A 20,554-nucleotide genomic window follows, 5' to 3' on the forward strand; every position below is an offset into this window, starting at 1 on the left:
GTCTATGAAATGTATTTAATTGAGTTTTATCGCTTTAATAATATAACCTTAATAAATGTTATCATCATTATACAAAATTTGTAAATTTTGTAATTTGTGTTTTTATCAATGATTTTCTTTAAAGTTACCAAACCTCTATTTTTGTTTGCCAGAGTGACTTTTTTTCTACAGAAGACTTAGTCGCGCCCAAATAAAAGGCCAAATCAAATACGCAGATAAAGAGCATTAAAGGCGCAAACGTTACATAAGATATTTCAAACACAGGCTAGTTAATCTATTCCTAGGTGTAGATTAGGTACGAAAGATACCAGTGGGACATTCAAACTCATAGATCGAAAATAAACTGACAACGCCATGTTAAAAATGAAAAAAAGGTAAGTGAAACTGCGAGCTAATGCTCACTGATGATACCCCCGCCGTAAGTGGATAATTTGAATAGTGTAAAAATATGCAAGTGTTCGGTAAACAGGAAGTTGTTGAGTGATGAATCTGAAAACACATTACACAATATAGCTGACTGGTATAAACCCTGAAACCAAATTTCAGAAATTCTTGTATTGTAGTTCCTGAGAAAAATGTGATGAAAATTTTCAACTTGGCTATCATGTGTAAAATTATACAAGTGTTCGGTAAACAGGAAGTTGTCAGGTGATGAATCTAAAAACGCAACACGCAGTAAAGCTAAAAGACAAATGAAAGTACACAAAACACAACATAGAAAACTAAAGACTGATCATGAGCACAGAAAACTGGGGCTCTGAAAGGACAACTTAGAAAATATTTAAAACAAAGTTTTGTTATGTCAATGATACGTCAGATAAACACAGAAGTTATGACTACTTAACTGGTAATATCTTCGTACTTATGTACTGTTACTAAAAGACGAAAGACGAAAGATACCATACTCATAAATCTAAAATAAACTGACAACGCCATGGCTAAAAATGAAATAGGCAAACAGACAAACAATAGTACACATGACACAACATAGTAAACTAAAGAATACACAACACGAACCCCACCAAAAACTAGGGGTGATCTCAGGTGCTTGGAAGGGTAAGCAGATCCGGCTCCACATGTGACACCCGTCGTGTTGCTTATGTGATAACAAATCCGGTAAAAAGTATAATTCGGTAGATCACATTCATGAAAGGGAAGTAGATTGTAGTTATGAAGTAAGGAACATATCCGATATCATTTGTGAAACGGTTATTCCATAACGGTCAACCAACTCGTGATGGCGTCCGTAAAATTTACGAAGGGATGATCTCAACTTCACCATTATGGACTCTTGGTTTAATAGCTTCCTTGTGAGCAGCAATCCTCTATCAAGAAAATCATGATAGTAAATGCAAGCACGGGAATATCGTATCAAATGGGAGATAAATACCCCGTTTGCTGGTGCTGCTGGAATGTTGTTACTTAGAAATCTTTTGTCGTAAAGTTTTGTTTTCAACCGACCCTCATTGTCAATTTCTAGATGTAAGTCAAGATTCGAGGCCGACTTAACTGTATCTGTAGTATCCTTTATCTCTAGTTCGATGGGATAGATGCGTTCCACAAAGTCACCAAATTTTGAATTATTTAGTGAAAGAACATCATCTTTATAGCGGAAAGTAGAGTTAAAAGATATCGCTAACTTCTTTTGTTTCTTCCTAAGAAGATCCTGCATGAAGTCAGTCTCATAATAAAAAAAAAAACAAGTCGGCCAGTAGAGGGGCACAATTTTTTCCCATTGGGATGCCGACAGTCTGTTGAAAAACACGTCCTCCGAACGTAACAAATATGTTGTCAATCAAGAAATCAAGCATCTTAATAATATCAGTTTCAGAGATGTTTTTCTTTGAAGCAGAGTGATCCTATATAAAGTAGGATTTATCCCTTCCTAAGACAAGATACTTGTATCTACGCTGGCCATTCTTTTTTATGAAGCAAAGCAATACCAACTTTTTCATTTTGTCTTTTAGTTTGGAATGTGGAATACCTGTGGAAAGAGTAGAAAAGTGAAATGTTTTAATACTGTTACAAGATGAAAGAGATTTAGATTGTATGTACTCTAAAAGATCTTTGGAATTTTTAAGTATCCACATCTGATTCATGCCACCTCTAGAATATTCACGTTCACAATAACTTTGAAGCACGTCTTTGATTGTGGATAAAATTGATGTTAATAATTTAGAAAGAGGTTTCGTGGAGCACTTGGAAGACCCAGCAATATACCGTTGTTTGTAAGGACACTTATGTTGTTTAGGTATCTAATGCAGTGATGGAAGATCCAGTTCTTCATCTTTGGTTGAAATTCCAAAGGAACATAGAACAGACCTATGATTATCCAGGATTTCCTCTTTGGTAAGTGTCGTGAGGGTATATGTTGAGTTTCCAAGTGAATTGTCAATACCTCATTCGTTTATCAAGCAGTTGATTTAATGAGTTTTACACACAAAAACGATGTTGTTTGGGGCTTTATCTGCGGGGACAACAACATATTTGTCATGGAGGTAGGATAAGTGTTTTGCAACATTTTGGGTCTTTAAAGATTGACGTAGCATGGGCATTGATAGATCTAGACCCATTAATTTTCTTAATTCTGATTTGTATCAACGACCTAACTGCTTTTATCCATTCGGAAAGAGTGTCTACGTCTTCCTTCTCGCGCTTAGCCCATTGCCTGGCATAATCGTCGACTGAATCCATCATAACTTTAAAGTTGTATTTCCAATTGATGGATTTAGGCTCACGATATTTCGGACCTTTCGATAACACATTTCGTAGAGAAGTGTTATTAACAATGTTAAGGTCACCGGTAATAACGTGGCCAGCCGGATTATATGTGAATTGGGAACTAGCACAAGTACAATCAGGAGGTTTAGACTAGAAATCGTCAATATCGAGATCCGGCAAAACGTGTTTGTAATTGAAATTTTAGTTGCAATAGGTTTGGTATAGGTATAAGAAATGATTGGTTCAGACTTGTCTTTGAAATAAGGAGGTGTTTTCGATTGAATTAATTTATGATGAAGGATATTGCCTAAGTTTACGCCATCAAGACCTTTGTTGGCAAAGGAAAGATTAAGGAAAGATCTTTTCTCTTTTTCATCTTTTCCGATGCGGACTAGCTTGAAAAGTCTGTGACTTGCATTATCCGAAATTATAGCTTCAAGATTGTATTGGTTTGAATGAGGGTTTGTAACAGTGGATTCCAACCATAAATTGAACAGAGAATGAAATTTTGAAAGGGTAATGAATAAAGTTTCGTGCGAATGTGATGAATACCTCACGGCTTTTGTATAAATGTCAGCAATAGTTATCAAAAGTACCAGGATTATAATTTTATACGCCAGACGGGCGTTTCGTCTACATAAGACTCATCAGTGACGCTCGGATCAAGATAGTTAAAAAAAAAAGCCAAATAAATACAAAGTTGAAGAGCATTGAGGACCCAAAATTCCAAAAAGTTGTGCCAAATACGGCTAAGGTAATCTTCTCCTGGGGTAAGAAAATCCTTAGTTTTTCGAAAAATTCTAAGTTTTGTAAACAGAAAATTTATAAAAATGACCATATAATTGATATTCATGTCAACACCGAAGTGCTGACTACTAGGCTGGTGATACCCTCAAGTCCACCAGCAAGTCATTAATAGAGACATCATTCAGAGAAGGTGATGTATAATGACGATGACCATGACTGCGTCTACGTCGAGGAGTCGAGTTAAAAATATTCATCACATTCACCGAGTTCCACGAAGAACTAGATAAAATACCTATACCACCAAAATTGTCATTGCAACCATAAGGTGTCGCAGTTCCCAATTGTCTAATCCAGTAGTCCTCTTTTTGTCTACGGAGAGTCGTTGAAAGATAAGGATTGTTAGAGCTATGGTATATCTTTTCGATAATGCGAACTGTCATAGAAACGATGGAATGATCGGGCTGATTGAAATGCTGGTATAGAATGTCGTTAGCATTGAGGTTAATGTCTGATCTAGAACTGAACATGGCTGTTTTTGTGTAATATTGCTATTGCCATTAGGACGATGATCAAAATAAAAGAGGGACGAAAGATACCAAAGGGACAGTCAAACTCATAAATCTAAAATAAACTGACAACGCCATGGCTAAAAATGAAAAAAAACCCAGAAAAACAATAGTACACATGACACAACATAGAAAACTAAATAAGAGTTTGTGAAACTGCTATATAGCCAGTGTAATTTTTCTGATAAAACGGTTGGTTCTAATATTTTGATTTTTTTTTTAATTTTATCAAAGGGTCAAAGTAAATACTTTGTCAAAATTTTATGAAAATTAAACGAGCCATACCAATTCTAGTTAAGGTGTTGGGTACTGTATCACCTTAATTTTAAAAAAAAACTCTTTTGTCTACAGGTAAGTTGCAAAAAAGAACCCTTTGAAGGCTTTGAACATACGAAAGTGGGAGGTGTATCATTGACTACTTAACGTATTTATAGTTAGCTTAATGATGTAAATATATACACTTTCACGAATAACAAGTCTTATATAACAAATTATATCGAAATATCAATGTTATTTGTACAAGGCTTAGGAACAGATAGAAACCGAGGCTGTGCAGAGCATTTCTACCTGTTTCGAGCCGAGTACAAATAAAATTTATATTTCAGACAATGTATGATTATACGGAAGCGTATTAGGGACATAGAAAAAATAAAATTGGCAGTGGACTTTTTTTTTCAAAGTCGAAATTTTGACTTTTTAAATATCGAAATTTTGTATGATTATTCTATTTATACTGCAACTCTTATAACTGTTCTGAATGAAGTATTTAGGGTAAAAAATGCTAAAAAACATCATTTCTTAATTTTGAGCGAAAGACGTAAAATTTCCTCAAACCTGTATGTTTTACTGATGTCATAAATAAAACTCTACGGAAACGCATTGTCAACGTCATACACAAGGCGATATACGTTCAGTTACTGTATATCACATATGAATATACGGTCAATGCAATTTGACAATTAGCACAGCTGCAGTTTATATAGAAAATCTTTAAAAAGAATTCACACAGCCTGAAATTTTAGATGATCATAATTATACATTTATTGGTACTTTCTATGTCGATGATTATTCATGTTGTTCATTGTCTGTTCTGATCAGATCAATATCCATCCATTTTGACAGGACTAGTTTTTCACGACATAATGACATTGATTAAACTGAAAAGGGACTATACAAAATAGAACATTGTCGGACAAAAAAGAGAATAAGAAATAAAATCAAAGACTACATTGATTGCATGGTTATGAATTTACTTTGTTTTGTAAAGCAAAATTATTAAACAATGAGTCGAATGTTTTACGAGACGGTTCGCAGTGCCTGGATGGTTTCATCGATGAGGAATTGCGCATGCTTGTGGACCAAAATTATTTGTCCTGTCCTATTTTCTTTTATTTCTGTCTTTGTTTTTATTGAAAAGATCTAGGACGCTTGGTGATTCTTATACAAGACTTATGGCATGCTGAACAATCGACAAGATAAAAAGAAACTAACTAGTCCTTGTTTTTTACCTGCCTACAGGGACATTGAGTTTTGTTTTAGGAAAACATAGATACATCTAACATATTTTCTTCGACTTATTTCAAGACAAACCGTATATTCAATTTTCATTTTTACAGAAAATCGTAAAATAATTGTCGCAAATCTTGCCGGCTTTTACAAAAGGTTATCATGTTTCAAATTAGCTTCTAACCTATGCTCCGGCCATAGACACACAACCTAGCAGTATGACAATTTTTATAGTATATACGACGTGACTATGAAATAAAGTGAAGATATGTCCAGCAACATGCCGTACACACGTTTGACCAGGAATTGTATAGTGTTGCCCCACAAGAAAAAAAAGGTCTTTGGCTGACAGAATTTACTCCCATATTATAATAATTGGAGGATTTCTTGTTTTTAAAGACCCTGGAAATTATTTTGTTCACCAAGCTACTTCTGAAGACGATGATGAAAACAATGTCTGAACAATTAATGTAAAGTCAGAAGTCTTGGGAAAATTATTATACAAATGAACTACAGTAAATATGTGAAGGGTACAATTATGTAACATATAAGATTTTTGGTGATATAATATCAACCCAGTGTCATTTGCTAAGTCAAACACTTATCGATCACAAATATATGTACCTTGATGGTATACAAACACGGTACTCTATTGTTTTTATTGCAAAACAGCTGAAAAGAAATATGAATGATCTGAATGTTAATGAGTTCAAAAATAAACTCATCATGGATACCATCATAACTGTGAACGCCGTATGTGCGTTTCGTCTGTAAAAAATTTGCTGGTTATGAATGCTGACTTTTCGCAAATATTGATGCAGGTTTCATCGCTATATTTCGCACGTTTTACGCTATTAGAAGTTGTGAATTTGAACAGCTTTTTCTCTTGCACGTAATGATTTCGATAGTATATATTTGTTGTAGATTTATTATAAACATTATGCATTTTTTTGTTTTAAATATTTCAACATTGTCTCTTGAACAAAATCCAAATTAACATATATAGTAGAGGATAATACTTTGTAATATTATGCTTTTGTGTTTATATTTTTTCGGTAGCCTTCTGCTGTACCTGATCAAAATCTTTTTATCACAGTTTTCTTCAAATAACTTTATACAAGGTCGAATGATTACATTTCATAAGTATGGTAGTGACTTATTGAATAATACCAAACTTAATTATTTGCTGGCTTGTCTTGTGTTTGTATTTAAACAGTAAATTATCTAAGTATGGAGGTTTGTCCTTTGGACGATAAACATGAAGTTAATAAAGATTGACACTGTGCCTAAGACTTGGTCTTTTGCCGAAGTTCCTCTCCTTTTTTTTCTAGTAAATTTACAATTTCAATATGCCTTTTGATCATAGCATAGTGCAATGGATTGTATCCTTCTAAGCATAAAATATCCATACTTTTGACATCATTTACATACTCTAGTATAAGTCTTACTATATCAATATTGCCTTGTATGCAGACTACGTGTAAAGGAGTAAGCATTGCTGTTGATGATCGTGTTTCTACATCTACGGATCCTGTATATTTGAGCAGTAAGGAAACGATGGGATATAAATTTCTTTGACAAGCAATATACAACGCTGTATTGTTATCATTGTTTGCCAAACCAACTTCGGGTTTAGCTTGAAGAAGTAGTTGAACCACTTTTATATTCGCAATCATGCAGGCATTGTGCAACGGTGTATTACCAGAAATATTTCGGATATTGATATCGATCGAATCTTTTTTCAATAATTCCTGAACGATTTCTACATATCCTTTGCTAGATGCAATATGGAGGGGAGTTTCATTGTGGGTATTGATATTATTGATTCCAGCGTTGTTTTTCAGTAACACTGCTACAACTTCAGTATGATTATTCTCACATGCAGCATGGAGGGGTCTTGTGCCATCTTTATTTGGTTGATTAATATCTGCATTGTATTTTGTCAAAACATCAATAACGTCTGAATGTCCTTCTTTTGATGAGATGAATATTGGCGTTTGCATTGATGTATCCCATTTATTGACATTCGCATTATTGCTTAGTAATAATTTTGCTACTTTTTTATGACCCTCTGAACATGCTAGATATAGTGGAGTTCTACCTTCATCGTCACTTTTATTCAAGTTCGCTTTATATTGAACAAGGATTTGTACAAGCTGATAATTTCCGTTCAAACATGCCATTTGTAAAGGCGTACAATTGTTGTTTCCATCATCAACATCTACACCCTTTACAAGCAAAAGTTGAGCTATTTCTATGTTACTTTTTTGGCAGGCATAATACAGCGGAGTTGCTTCACCCTTAATTTTTCTCTTGATTAAACCATCAAATTTTAGGAGTAGATCGACCATATCAGCATTAGATTGAATACATGCTATATGGAGGGGAGTAATTCCTCTTATGTCACTTTGAGTGCTTATTGCCTTGTGGTCAAGTAATAAATTTGTCAGTTTTATATTATCACTTTGACATGCCATATAAAGCGCAGTCATGCCATTTATATCACGAATTTCAACTTCAATATCCTTCCAGTTTAATAAGATTTCAGTCAGCTCTTGATGTCCATAAGAACAGGCTACGTGGAGAGGAACCAAATCGTTTTGAAAATGTTCATTAACACTTGGACCATTTTGCAAATTCAAAATTTCTTCGACTATCTCTGTTCTTCCATTAATACAAGCTAAGAAAAAAGGAACGCAATTACTTTCGTCAGTTAAACTTAGAAATGCATAATTTGAAAGTAAAACTCTGACAATTTCTAAATGCCCCTTTTGACAGCTGATATGTAGAGGCGTCGACCCTTTAATGTTAGGTAGGTTAACAATACTCCGATTGATTAAGATCATTCGTTCTACTATATTGGTGTGTCCTTTTATGCAGGCTATGTGAATTGGTGCGTTGCCATCGCCATTTTTCTTATCAAGTCGTACTTCATTTTCGAGAAGTAATTCTACGATTTCGCAATGTCCCATTTCACATGCTATAGACAGAGGTGTTTCGTGGTCATTGTCTTCACAATTTTTGTCACTGCCAGTCTGCAGTAGAGTTGTACAGATGGCTTTATATCCAAAATAACAAGAAATATGGAGAGGTGAAAACCTATTCAGATTACATTTATTGATGTCTGCCCGATTAGAAATTAAAATTTCTACTATTGTCTTTCTCTCATAGAAAGACGCTAAATATAACGGAGTTGCTCCTGTGTTTGTAATTTTATTAATATCCGCGTGTTTTGTAAGTAATAAATTGACAATATTTGTATTTTGCATCATGCAGGCGACGTGAAGTGGAGTCCATCCATGTATATCATCTTTGTTAATACAATCGTAGTCGGGTGTTATTTCTAATATACCGACAACTTTTTCTTCGTTTCCTTCTCTGCAGGCCTTTAGAAGTTCGTCTTCCTTTTCTTGTATTCTGTAGTCTTTTGCGTTATGACGCTGTAACAGGTTAATAAGATTTGCATTATGGCTTTTAAGGGCTACAGATAAAGGAGTGTTTTTAAATTTGTCCTCGATATTTACGTTGGCGTTACATTTGATCAATAACTTAGCAATGTGAATTATTCCTGACTTACAGACCATTAGTAAACACGTTTCGCCTTTGTTATTTCTAAGGTCAATATTTGCTCTAAGCTTCAACAAAAGCTCGACTAAATCTGCATTTCCAGAATTACATGCAATATGCAGCGGTGTCATTCCTTCATTGTTATATATATTTACCGAAATATCATTTTGGCAGCCATTTGAATCATAACATAACAGTTTCACTATATCAGTACTATCAAAACATTTTTTGCATGCTATAAATAACGCCGTTTCGCCATTGGAGTTGCGTGTATTTAACTTGGATAGAGGCATAAGTTTCTCAACTATTTCCTTATAATTGTAATGACAAGCTGTATGCAAAGGTGTTGTTCCATCTACATCGTTATGATTAACTGCACAATTTTGTTCCAGTAAATAGTTCACAATATGTAATTGTCCTCGGCGACAAGCTAAATGTAATGGAGTTTCTCCTCTGTAATTACACTGGTTAATTAAAGCATGGCGTTCACAGAAACGTTTGGCAAGTTCGATAAGACCATGCTCACATACATAATGTAATGGATTGTTTCCATTTGTGTCACACTGATTTATAGTTGCATTTGACTCTAACAGAAGCTCGACAATTCCATAGTGTCTATGCATGCATGATATATGCAATGGCGTCGAATTATGAATATTTCCTTGATTAATAATTGCGTCGTTTTCTATCAATATCTTACATATACTTTCAAATCCCATCTTGCAAGTTTCGTATAAGGGTGTCTGACCTTCTATGTCTACTTGGTTTATCAGTGCACCTTTCTTCAGTAAGAGATAGCACATACTTTTATTATCAGCAGCGCAAGAAACATGTAAAGGAGTACGACCTTGCTTATTACCTTGATTCACAGACGCTCCTTTGGACATTAGATATTCCACTATATTTTCAAAACCGTTTGTGCATGCTTTAAAAAGTGCTGTTTCTCCAAACATATCTGCTGTTTCGATTTCTGCAGCATTTTTTATAAGGAAATCAATCATCGCTTGGTCGCCATTTTCGCAGGCTAAATGTAAAGAAATAATTCTTTCTCCTCCAACTGTATTAACAAGAGCGTCATGACTCAATAACAATTGAACAATATCTGTGTTGTGAGCTAATACGGCTGCATGAAGAGGTGTAAATCCATTTATTGTGTTTATATGGACAGAGGCGCCAAACTTAAGTAGTAATTTTACTAAACCTATATGACCTTTCTGGCTTGCGATGTACAAAGGCGTACTCCCTGTACAAGACCCGTAATTTACTTCTGCCTTATTTTGTAGTAATATGGTAGCTATAACCTCGTTGCCTATTTCACATGCAAGGTAAAGAGGTGTTGCTCCAGTGCTTATTTTGCTATCTAAAGTTTTACAATTTCTTTTCAGTATCAACTCAACTATACACGTTAGTCCTTTAAAGCAAGCAATATGTAAGGCGCTCCACCTATATTCATTTTCACAGTTAATATCGGCGTTGTTGTCCAGCATTTCCTTCACTACAGGCATATGTCCGTTGTAACAACTCAGCATAAGAGGAGTTACATTATTACAGTCTTTTGCGTTGATTAAACTTCCATTCTTCAAGAGAAGGTTTACTATTTGATTTTTACCATAACAAGCTGCATAGTGTAGTGGTGTCCTCCCTGTATTATCTACTGATTCTTTCATCGAAGCTTCTATTTCAAGAAAAAATTGTGTCAGGTCGTAATAACCATGCGCTGCAACAACATGCAATGCTGTGGATCCATCTTTTAAAGTCTTTTGGAGACTTAACTCACTATTCTTCAACTGAGTAATTAATTTTACTCTGTAATCTTTTATATGTGTTTGATTACTGCCTAATACATCCCAGTTCATTCCCTCTCTTAAGTCCCTGATAGTTCTGGTGAAAAATGCGTCCTCAAATTCTATTGGTATTGATAGGATTTCTTTGCTATGAATTGTTTTCAGAGATTCTAAACGTAGTTTACTGCTAATGAAAGATGAATTTCCGTGCTCTATGATACATTGGACAAATTTCATTCCTATCTGTTGTGAAGCTTCATCAAAAATTTTGTCGTGAATGAATGAAAAGCACGACTCTTTTTTGATATAGCAATGATTGCTTAGTATTTCCCAAATTTTCTGTTGTGATGGTGGATAGTCCATGCGATGGGGGTATAAATCCTGCATTATTATTCTATATTTATCGTATGTCAAGGATACATTTAGTTTATTATTGAATACTATTAGAACTGCAAGAGCTAAATACGATTCATCTGATTCCTTCAATAAATCTATCTCTCCAAATGGAATTGATTGTGACGTCTTGTCAAACCAAAGTGAGCAAAGTAAAGGGAAAATTTGATATTTTTCAATTGTTGCATCTTCTGGTAACCTTTCCATTGGAAGATAAAGTTTAGCTATTTCCTTTTTCTCCTTCAAAGTTAAACCTTGCATTTCATAAACACTGCAGTTTGAAATTATTCCTTCTAAACCTCTTTCTTTGATACCTTTATAAATATCTGACCTACAGGTCAAAATAATTTTTGTTTTAGTCTTCGCTATAAATGTATCATATACATTATTCATACTATTTTGCCAACAGTTAATGCGATAAGCATCAAAAGAAGATGTTCCAAAAACGTCATCAAAGACGAATACTTGTTTTTGACAAGGGTTAATGACAGATGTAATGTCAGCACATGTTGAAACTGGAATGAGATCATATTCTTGCTTATCTTCCAAATTCAGTGCAATGTGAAATGCTATAGCCGATTTTCCTGACCCTGATAGTCCAGATATCAATATAATTTGATTACTTGACACCAATTTTTCAACTCCTTTGGTATCCTCGGAGTAGTAAAACTTCGTCAACTTTTTTTTCCACTCATTCTTTTTAGGTCGACCTTTTTCTGAAAATAGAGCGTTTTCAATATTTTATGTTTATAATATTTATTTTAGCTTAACTCAACACTAATCTTGTACTTTTAACCAGTTACTGATATTTACAGCCATTCTTTTGAAGTTTGATCGTATTGCATGATATCATGCTTCCACACTGAGTGTTTAAATGTATTTTATTTCGTTTGAGATTGGTTTTTTTCGTTTGCTATTTGTAGTAATTATTTATAGATGGGAACTAGTATAACTTGTTCTAGTACTGGTTCTGCAACAGTTACAGTATGTACTATTTATAAATTTGATGTTAGGTGCATAAGGCACGAGGAAAGTTTTGGTGGTTTCTACGGTGGGGTTTAATGGTACTATAAAAAGTTCGGCATTTAAATGTATTAGTATCGAAGGTGCTCGAAGTTACGTTGAATTGAATATATAAAAAAGAAGATGTGGTATGATTGCCAATGGGACAACTATCCACAAAAGACCAAAATGACACAGACATTAACAACTATAGGTCACCGTACGGCCTTCAACAATGAGCAAAGCCCATACCGCATAGTCAGCTATAAAAGGCCCCGATAAGACAATGTAAAACAATTCAAACGAGAAAACTAACGGCCTTATTTATGTAAAAAAAATGAACGAAAAACAAATATGTAACACATAAACAAACGACAACCACTGAATTACAGGCTCCTGACTTGGGACAGGCACATACATAAATTTATGTGGCGGGGTTAAACATGTTAGCAGGATCCCAACCCTCCCCCTAACCTGGGACAGTGGTATAACAGTACAACATAAGAACGAACTATAAAAAATAGTTGAAAAAGGCTTAACTCATCAGATGGACAAAAATACAAGTGGACGTGGTCCGGTACTTATATGATAACAAAATCAATATTTAAACCAATAAAAACAATATTCAATGATCTTATTACAGTGTTGAATAGGTAACCTTTTAGAATAAGTTTATTTAAAGGAGTTACAAGTTTACATGGATCATTACTTGTGATTCGTAACAGTACAAAAACAAATCTGTTATTAAAGGGGCACAATTAGTGCCCATGGGGATACCTACAACCTGTCGATAAACTTTGTTGCCGAAACGTACATAAATATTATCAAGGAGAAAATTAATAGCTTCAATCATCTCATCACACCTCCAGTAAGTATATCTAGCATATCAACCTTTCTCATGAAGTTGGTCACATTGGTATATATGCAGTTGATTCTATGTTTATTGTACGTACAGGCGTTGAAGGTATTAGCAGAGGAAAAAGAAACGATTCAAAAGAGGAACAATGTTAAATGTCATGTTTCAATCGAAGGAATCTGTACAATTAAGTAAAATGAAATATTGTATCGCAAGAGAAAATAATATGTTACTGCGAGCTACTAATCCTATATCTGTGTTTGTCTTGTTTATAGCCTATTGAATACAGAGATAAAATATTTAAATTCGGACGAGCAGGGTGAGGGGGAATTTAAGGTTATTTTTTTCTACATCTAATATCTTGAAGATGTTCTGACATTTATACCAGTCTTCGGTCAATCTAATTAAAATTAAATCTCTCACTCGCACATTTTTTAATGATGCGACCAAGCATTAAAAAATGAGCGAGTGAGAGATTTAATTTTAATTGATTGGTCTTCGGTAAATAGGTAACTTAAAACAATTACATCTTCTTATATTTGGTAGTTGCCATTACATTTAGATCTGAACTTTGTGTGTTTCGGTAGTTGTTATGTCAAATTGATCCGATGTGTCCAGCGCTTTTCGGTTTACTTCAACCATGTGATCTTCTCTGTGCTACTTCGTTACTGTCTAATATTTATGAAATGGTTGGACAATCACAGACTTGTTGCTCTCAATAATGTTTTATTTAAAATTTTCAGTATTGATGATTTGTGTTGCCTTCTCCTTTAAATTGTTTCACATTTGTTTTCTATGAACCTTTACTCATGCAGAAGCTTACTAAAATAGTGGGAGTGGTGAGAATGCCGAAGATACATTTGGGGACATGACTGACACAAATTTATTCGGTTCGACACGATTAAACACGGAAATGACACGGTTTAATACGCAACGGCACGTGTCGGAGCGTATGTACTATGAATAAAACAGCGGTTTGTACGGGGTAAGAAAAGTCCGATACGGATTAGTACCAAATGCCACAATTTCTGATCCGTCAATCATTTTTTTGTGATTTATACTTTCTTTATTGCAGTGAATCGATTGTTCTTTTTTTGTTTTGTTTTATCAAATCATTTATCGGTCTGTACCATGTGGTGTTATTTGTAATCGTCAGACCAACAGCATGTAGCAGTTCTTGAATAATATTTGAGTATATACTTAGGCCACACTAATTTAATTCCTTGTTCGACGGACCCGCCCGCACATATTTTTTTCAAAACAGATTTTTAAATTTTTTTTTTCATGTTCCCGCTTCCCGCATCCGGAAATGTAATCTTGTCCATTTCCCGCACCGTTTTTTTGTAAATGATATAAAAAGATATCAATATTTGTTTTTAAAATCACAGTCTAAACCTGTATATAACGATTTTAAACCTATAAGCACCCCACCACCCACCACACTGTAAATATCTGTGAGAATATTTGTTTCAGCATGATACCTGTAAAGAACAAAACGTTGGTTTCTTCCCCCCTTACTCATATTCCCTATCAAAAAATGTTCGTTGTTAGAATAAAGTACTTCTGAAGGATTTGCCTTCAACTGCAATTATAATGTATGCTGGCGAAACAAAACTATCCGTAGCCGCTGCATGTTTATGCACCGGTCCTGATTGATTCAGGGGTCTGTCATATCCAACTAAGTTAGACATCACGTGACTTTTGTGACGTATTCTGGCCGCCATTTTGTATTATATTTCCCCATATAAAATGTATAAATGCTTCAATAAAGTTTAATTTTCTCATAAACCAGACCAGTTTTCTAAGTTTTACAAATAAATCCTTGATATTCAAACATATTTTTATCAAACAATGTTGGTCCTAACAGTTTAATTTTTGATTAAAGTTGGTCATTTTAGACTTGTAAAAACATGCACTTTTCTCGTCATTTCTCCGTTGCCTCCATGCTAAATTACCGATACCCATGCCTACTTGTACAACAAATAAAGAAATTCCGTACATTCAAAACAAACTTTGCAAATCGATTCAGTATATTAAAACATATATCTTGCGAAAAATACTACTTAAAACAGTTTAATTTCATGAAAAAGTTGGTCAAATGTCGATTTAAAAAATTGAATTTTTCGGATTTTCAAAATTGCGGATGATGAATATCCCATAATATGGAAATGTTGCATCAAATCAAGGATTTGTATAGTAAGACTTTCCTAGATTATATTAATATTTTCATGCAGAATCTCTGATGTTTCTGTTCTTTTCTTTGGTGATATTTCGATATGATTGATTTCAACATTTCTTGATAAAAAAAAATTATTTTAAGTGTGACAATGGAACATTTATTTGACAGATATCCAGGATATACTGTTACCAGAAAATAGTTTACAATAAAATTAAAATAAATTTTTTCTCTTCTTTTTTTAAAGGTGTTTTTTCTGTATATTTTATCTTTCTTTAGAAATGAATTTTATACATCCCTTTTAGAACAAAAAATGTTTTCATCCCATGAGAAAAAGAACCAATGCCCGAAAATTAATATAGATAAATATTCTATACTTTTAAAATTTCATCCCTTTACAGAACAGGTGAACTCTGACTTGAGTTGTAATGTTACATAACAATGAAGTGTCAGGTAGTCGTGCAAACCAAAAGCAACCAGGTGACATTAAACATCTTGTATGTACATGTATTACCAGAGTTTAAATTTTGCGATATACAAAAGTTTTCATTAATGTACAAATAAACTTTCTCTTAATTTCCCGTTTCAAATCAGAAGAAGTATCTATCATAATAAACTTTAAGAAAATATGAATATTATGAAAATGTCTTTAAGAAAATGATTTTTTGCTTAAAAAAATTTCAAATATTTTTATTTTTCCATAATTATTTTAAAGAAATGTTATGATTCAAATTTTAATTCAAATGGATTTTTTTTTATTTTATAGGAAATTCAACGAGATTTTATTTCATATGATTACATTTTTTTTTAATTCAATGTTTTAAGCTTAATCCAGGCATTTAATGAATCGATATAAAGTTTAACATTTGTAAAAAATATTTTATTGTTTACATTTCAACAGAGACATATAATACGATTGCTCTGATTTCAACAATATTGTATACCCTATAATATCTATCGACAGAGTTATCGGTCCTGAATAGGACTGATAAAGTTGGGTATGCGTTCAGCAGTTGTCGTTTGTTGATGCGGTTTATTGGTATTTTCCCGTTTGCCGGTTTGGATATATAAATTAGATCGTTGGTTTTCCTGTTCAAATTATTTACACTAACTATTTTAGGGTCCTTTATAGCTTGCTATTTGATGACGGTCATGATCAAAGCCCTGTGTAAAAGGCCGTACTTTGACCTGTGTTTGTCATTATCAGGTTGGGAGTAACCCTCCCTCAGACAAGGGGTCATTTTACTGATGTAGAAATGAATATAGAAATATCAAGAATTTGAATAGTGCTACTAAAAAACCTTTGAAAACTTATAATTTTTTACTCAAAAAGAGGAGAATTACATCATATTTTAAACCACTTTTCTTAAAGAGGGTTCCACGTATTTTGAATAATATTGAACTGTTAAAGTAAATATGTTTACATGGTAAAAGTCCAGGAATATTACAAAATTTTTGAACATGTTTTGACCATTTAATACAAGATAGATATATAGCTCTTTGGAAAAATATGAGCCCTTTTGTACTAAAATGTTTTTTTTTACAAAAAAATATATCATAACTTATATCAGGGACTTTAGAAAGTCTCTGCTTATATTGACCCCTCATAAAAGGGATATTTATAAAATTAAGGGGTTGTTCCCAAACTGATTATGACTTGGATAGAGAATTGTCTCACTGTCAGTCAAACATATGTAAACCAGATTTAATTATTCAGTTATTTCTTGGTAAACAGGGGAAAATTTCTTCATAAATTAAAGAAAAGTCCAAGTACAAGTGATAAATCAAGTTTTAATAAATGCCAAAACCTACTTTTTTATGTTTACAAAACAAAAATTAATGGCTCACCTTAAATTTTCAAGCTTCGTCTCAAAAATTTGCAAATTAAATATTTTTTTATTAAAATTTTCAAATCGCTCGGTTGCCCCCAAATTTTGGAGTCCAAAAATCCGTAGAACAAGAAATTAAATTGGTGTGGCCTTATACAATTCTTAAATGTAGCTGGATTTTCCGCACATAGTTCAGCCATGACGGCATAATGCTGTCAATGGATAAGACTTCGGATAAGCCAGTCTTTTGTCAAACATTTCATTTTCGCCGTTCACATCTACGTCTGTCATCAAGTAGCTGAACGACAGCCCTGGTATTTCGTGTCATATCAATAACCAAAACCAGTCTACTAATTGCAAGCATCAGTTGTTGATTGTTCATGTTCGATAATCAAAAGTTCTCTGAAACTGACAAAATGCTTGATTTCTTCATTGACAATATATTTGTTACGTTTGGAGGACGTGTTTTTCAACAGACTGTCGGCATTCCAATTAGAACCAATTGTGCCCCTCTTCTTTCGCATTGTTTCTTTATTTTGATAAGGCTGACTTCATACAGCAACTTCTTAGGAAAAAAGATAAGAAGTTAGCAATATCTTTTAACTCTACGTTCCGCAATATAGATGATACATCCCTAAATAATACAACATTTGGTGACTATGTTGAACGAATCTATCCCATCCAACTAGAGATGTATTTATCAAAGTTGTACAAAAGTCGAACATGAAGAATGTTGTTGTTGTTTATAGTTAACACGTGTTTAGTTATTTATAGTAAGGTCGGTTTGAAAGGGGTTTAAAGTTTCATGCACGAGTGAATTCAGGTAGTTTAAAGTCATTCGAGCCATTGCAGTTAACGTGACCAGTAGCACTTTTCCAAATAAATAATATAATAATTTTATATTTTTTATTTTCAGATTTGTTCATCTTTAGTATGCGGTAACCAGTACCAGCTGAGAATGTTCGATGTATTTACACAAAAACATTGATTTCATTATACATATACGAATAATAAAATGTGCACTTGTCTCTGCAAGTGGCGTCTCCCATGTGAGAGTTTGTGGTTATTTGATAAATATTTTATATTCGTTTGAGTTTACGAATTAGAATTTAAATAAAGGATACTATAGATACAGTTAAGTCTGACTCATATCTTGACTTCCATCTAGAAAATTGACAATTAGGGTCGGTTGAAAACAAAACTTTACGACAAAAGAGATGATATCAGCGTTCCAATTGTGAACTTTCCATTTCTATGTAGCAACATTCCAGTAGCGCCTGCATACGGAGTATATATCTCGCAACTGATACTATATTCCCAGGCTTGTATTTCCTATCACGATTTCCTTTATAGAGGATTACTTCTCACAAGGAAGATATTAAACCAAAAGTTCCAAATGGTGAAGTTGGAATCATCCCTTCGCAAATTTTAGGGACGCCATCACGAGTTAGTTGACCGTTATGAAATAAACGTTTCACAGAAGCTATCGGATATGTTCCTTACGTCGTAACTACAATAAGTAAGTTATTTATACAGAACCTGATGCCAGTTTGTCTTGGGCAGTAATATTCTGTACGTTGTCGTGTTGTAACTTAAAAGACTTTAAGGACCCTTTGCTATCCCTATCTATCCGTATTGCAATGTAATGGAATCGTGCCGTTCCGTGACACATTCGTAACCGATCGTAGTGTATCCTTAACAAATACGTGGTGCAACCGTACTATTACGTAGTTCTCCGGAACAGACTGTTAAAATATTTATGTTCTACAAATAAGTACGAATTAATACTGTTTTAGTAAGGACTGAAACGGATCAATATGTTCAAATGAGATTCAGTAAGGATATACTACGGTTATTTGAACCGTGGTCAAATTTTTCGCTTGTCAAAAATTGTCCTAGGTTTACAAGTATTCCTACTTTTGACTACGGCTTCAATATGGAATTATACGGACCAAGACAGATTTCCATGAATGATGACGGGTCGTATCCGTAGCTAAACCAGGGTCAAATCCGTAAATGTGAGACCTAGGTTGAAAAAAACCTATAGGCATTAGTATCCCTATTTGATATTGACTTCGATTTACATACATTAAATCTAACTTGTATTCAGTTAAGTGCCAGTCTTTGTAAGAATCAGGCAATTTAGGTAAAAATTAAAACATGATAAGAAAAAACCCAACAAGTTAATCATGCTATTTAATACTAACCATCATCCTGAGTTAAAAAGTATTAGTCTTTCGTTTGTGTGTGTCTGGTAATATCAAATAACTTGGTTAGAAAATTGGTTAGAATGATAGCAAATTACAGAGTTATCTCCCCTTATTCGTTAATTTCTAGTGCATTTCAACCAAATTGTATCTTCTATTACAAGAGCAGAAAACAGAAATGAATGTTATTTTTGTGCATAACTACATATTATGAACTAAAATCAATGTCAAATTGGGTGGGTTTTTTTGTTTATGTTTTCACCCCTGCCTGATTCTTAGGCAGACTGGCACTTAAGTCCGATTTACATACATTAAACTTGCATTCAGTTAAGTCCGATTTACATACATTAAATCTAACTTGTATTCAGTTAAGTCCGATTTTCATACATTAAATCTAACTTGTATTCAGTTAAGTCCGATTTACATACATTAAATCTAACTTGTATTCAGTTAAGTCCGATTTACATACATTAAATCTAGCTTTTATTCAGTTAAGTCCGATTTACATACATTAAATCTAATTTGTATTCGGTTAAGTCCGAGTTACTTCATTAAATCTAACTTGTATTCAGTTAAGTCCGATTTACTTCATTAAATCTAACTTGTATTCAGTTAAGTCCGATTTACTTCATTAAATCTAACTTGTATTCAGTTAAGTCCGATTTACTTCATTAAATCTAACTTGTATTCAGTTAAGTCCGATTTACTTCATTAAATCTAACTTGTATTCAGTTAAGTCCGATTTACTTCATTAAATCTAACTTGTATTCAGTTAAGTCCGATTTACTTCATTAAATCTAACTTGTATTCAGTTAAGTCCGATTTACTTCATTAAATCTAACTTGTATTCAGTTAAGTCCGATTTACTTCATTAAATCTAACTTGTATTCAGTTAAGTCCGATTTACTTCATTAAATCTAACTTGTATTCAGTTAAGTCCGATTTACTTCATTAAATCTAACTTGTATTCAGTTAAGTCCGATTTACTTCATTAAATCTAACTTGTATTCAGTTAAGTCCGATTTACTTCATTAAATCTAACTTGTATTCAGTTAAGTCCGATTTACATACATTAAATCTAACTTGTATTCAGTTAAGTCCGATTTACTTCATTAAATCTAACTTGTATTCAGTTAAGTCCGATTTACATACATTAAATCTAACTTGTATTCAGTTAAGTCCGATTTACTTCATTAAATC

The 20,554-nt window shown here is 33.4% G+C and overlaps 1 protein-coding gene across 1 annotated transcript; it reads right to left on the minus strand.

The window, feature by feature from the left end:
• Positions 1–6,692: 6,692 nt before the first annotated feature.
• On the minus strand, positions 6,693–11,996 carry LOC139524686 (serine/threonine-protein phosphatase 6 regulatory ankyrin repeat subunit B-like). Its single transcript, XM_071319686.1, has one exon. It carries the CDS (start codon positions 11,675–11,677, stop codon positions 6,827–6,829), a length of 4,851 nt encoding a protein of 1,616 aa, XP_071175787.1. The 5' UTR covers positions 11,678–11,996; the 3' UTR covers positions 6,693–6,826.
• Positions 11,997–20,554: the final 8,558 nt, after the last annotated feature.

This window comes from Mytilus edulis, chromosome 5 (assembly GCF_963676685.1).
Source record: "Mytilus edulis chromosome 5, xbMytEdul2.2, whole genome shotgun sequence".
Taxonomy (NCBI): domain Eukaryota; kingdom Metazoa; phylum Mollusca; class Bivalvia; order Mytilida; family Mytilidae; genus Mytilus; species Mytilus edulis.

Coding starts and splice junctions, on each gene's coding strand:
- LOC139524686 (XM_071319686.1), bottom strand. CDS start 11,677: ATGAATAATGTATATGATACATTTATAGCGAAGACTAAAACAAAAATT.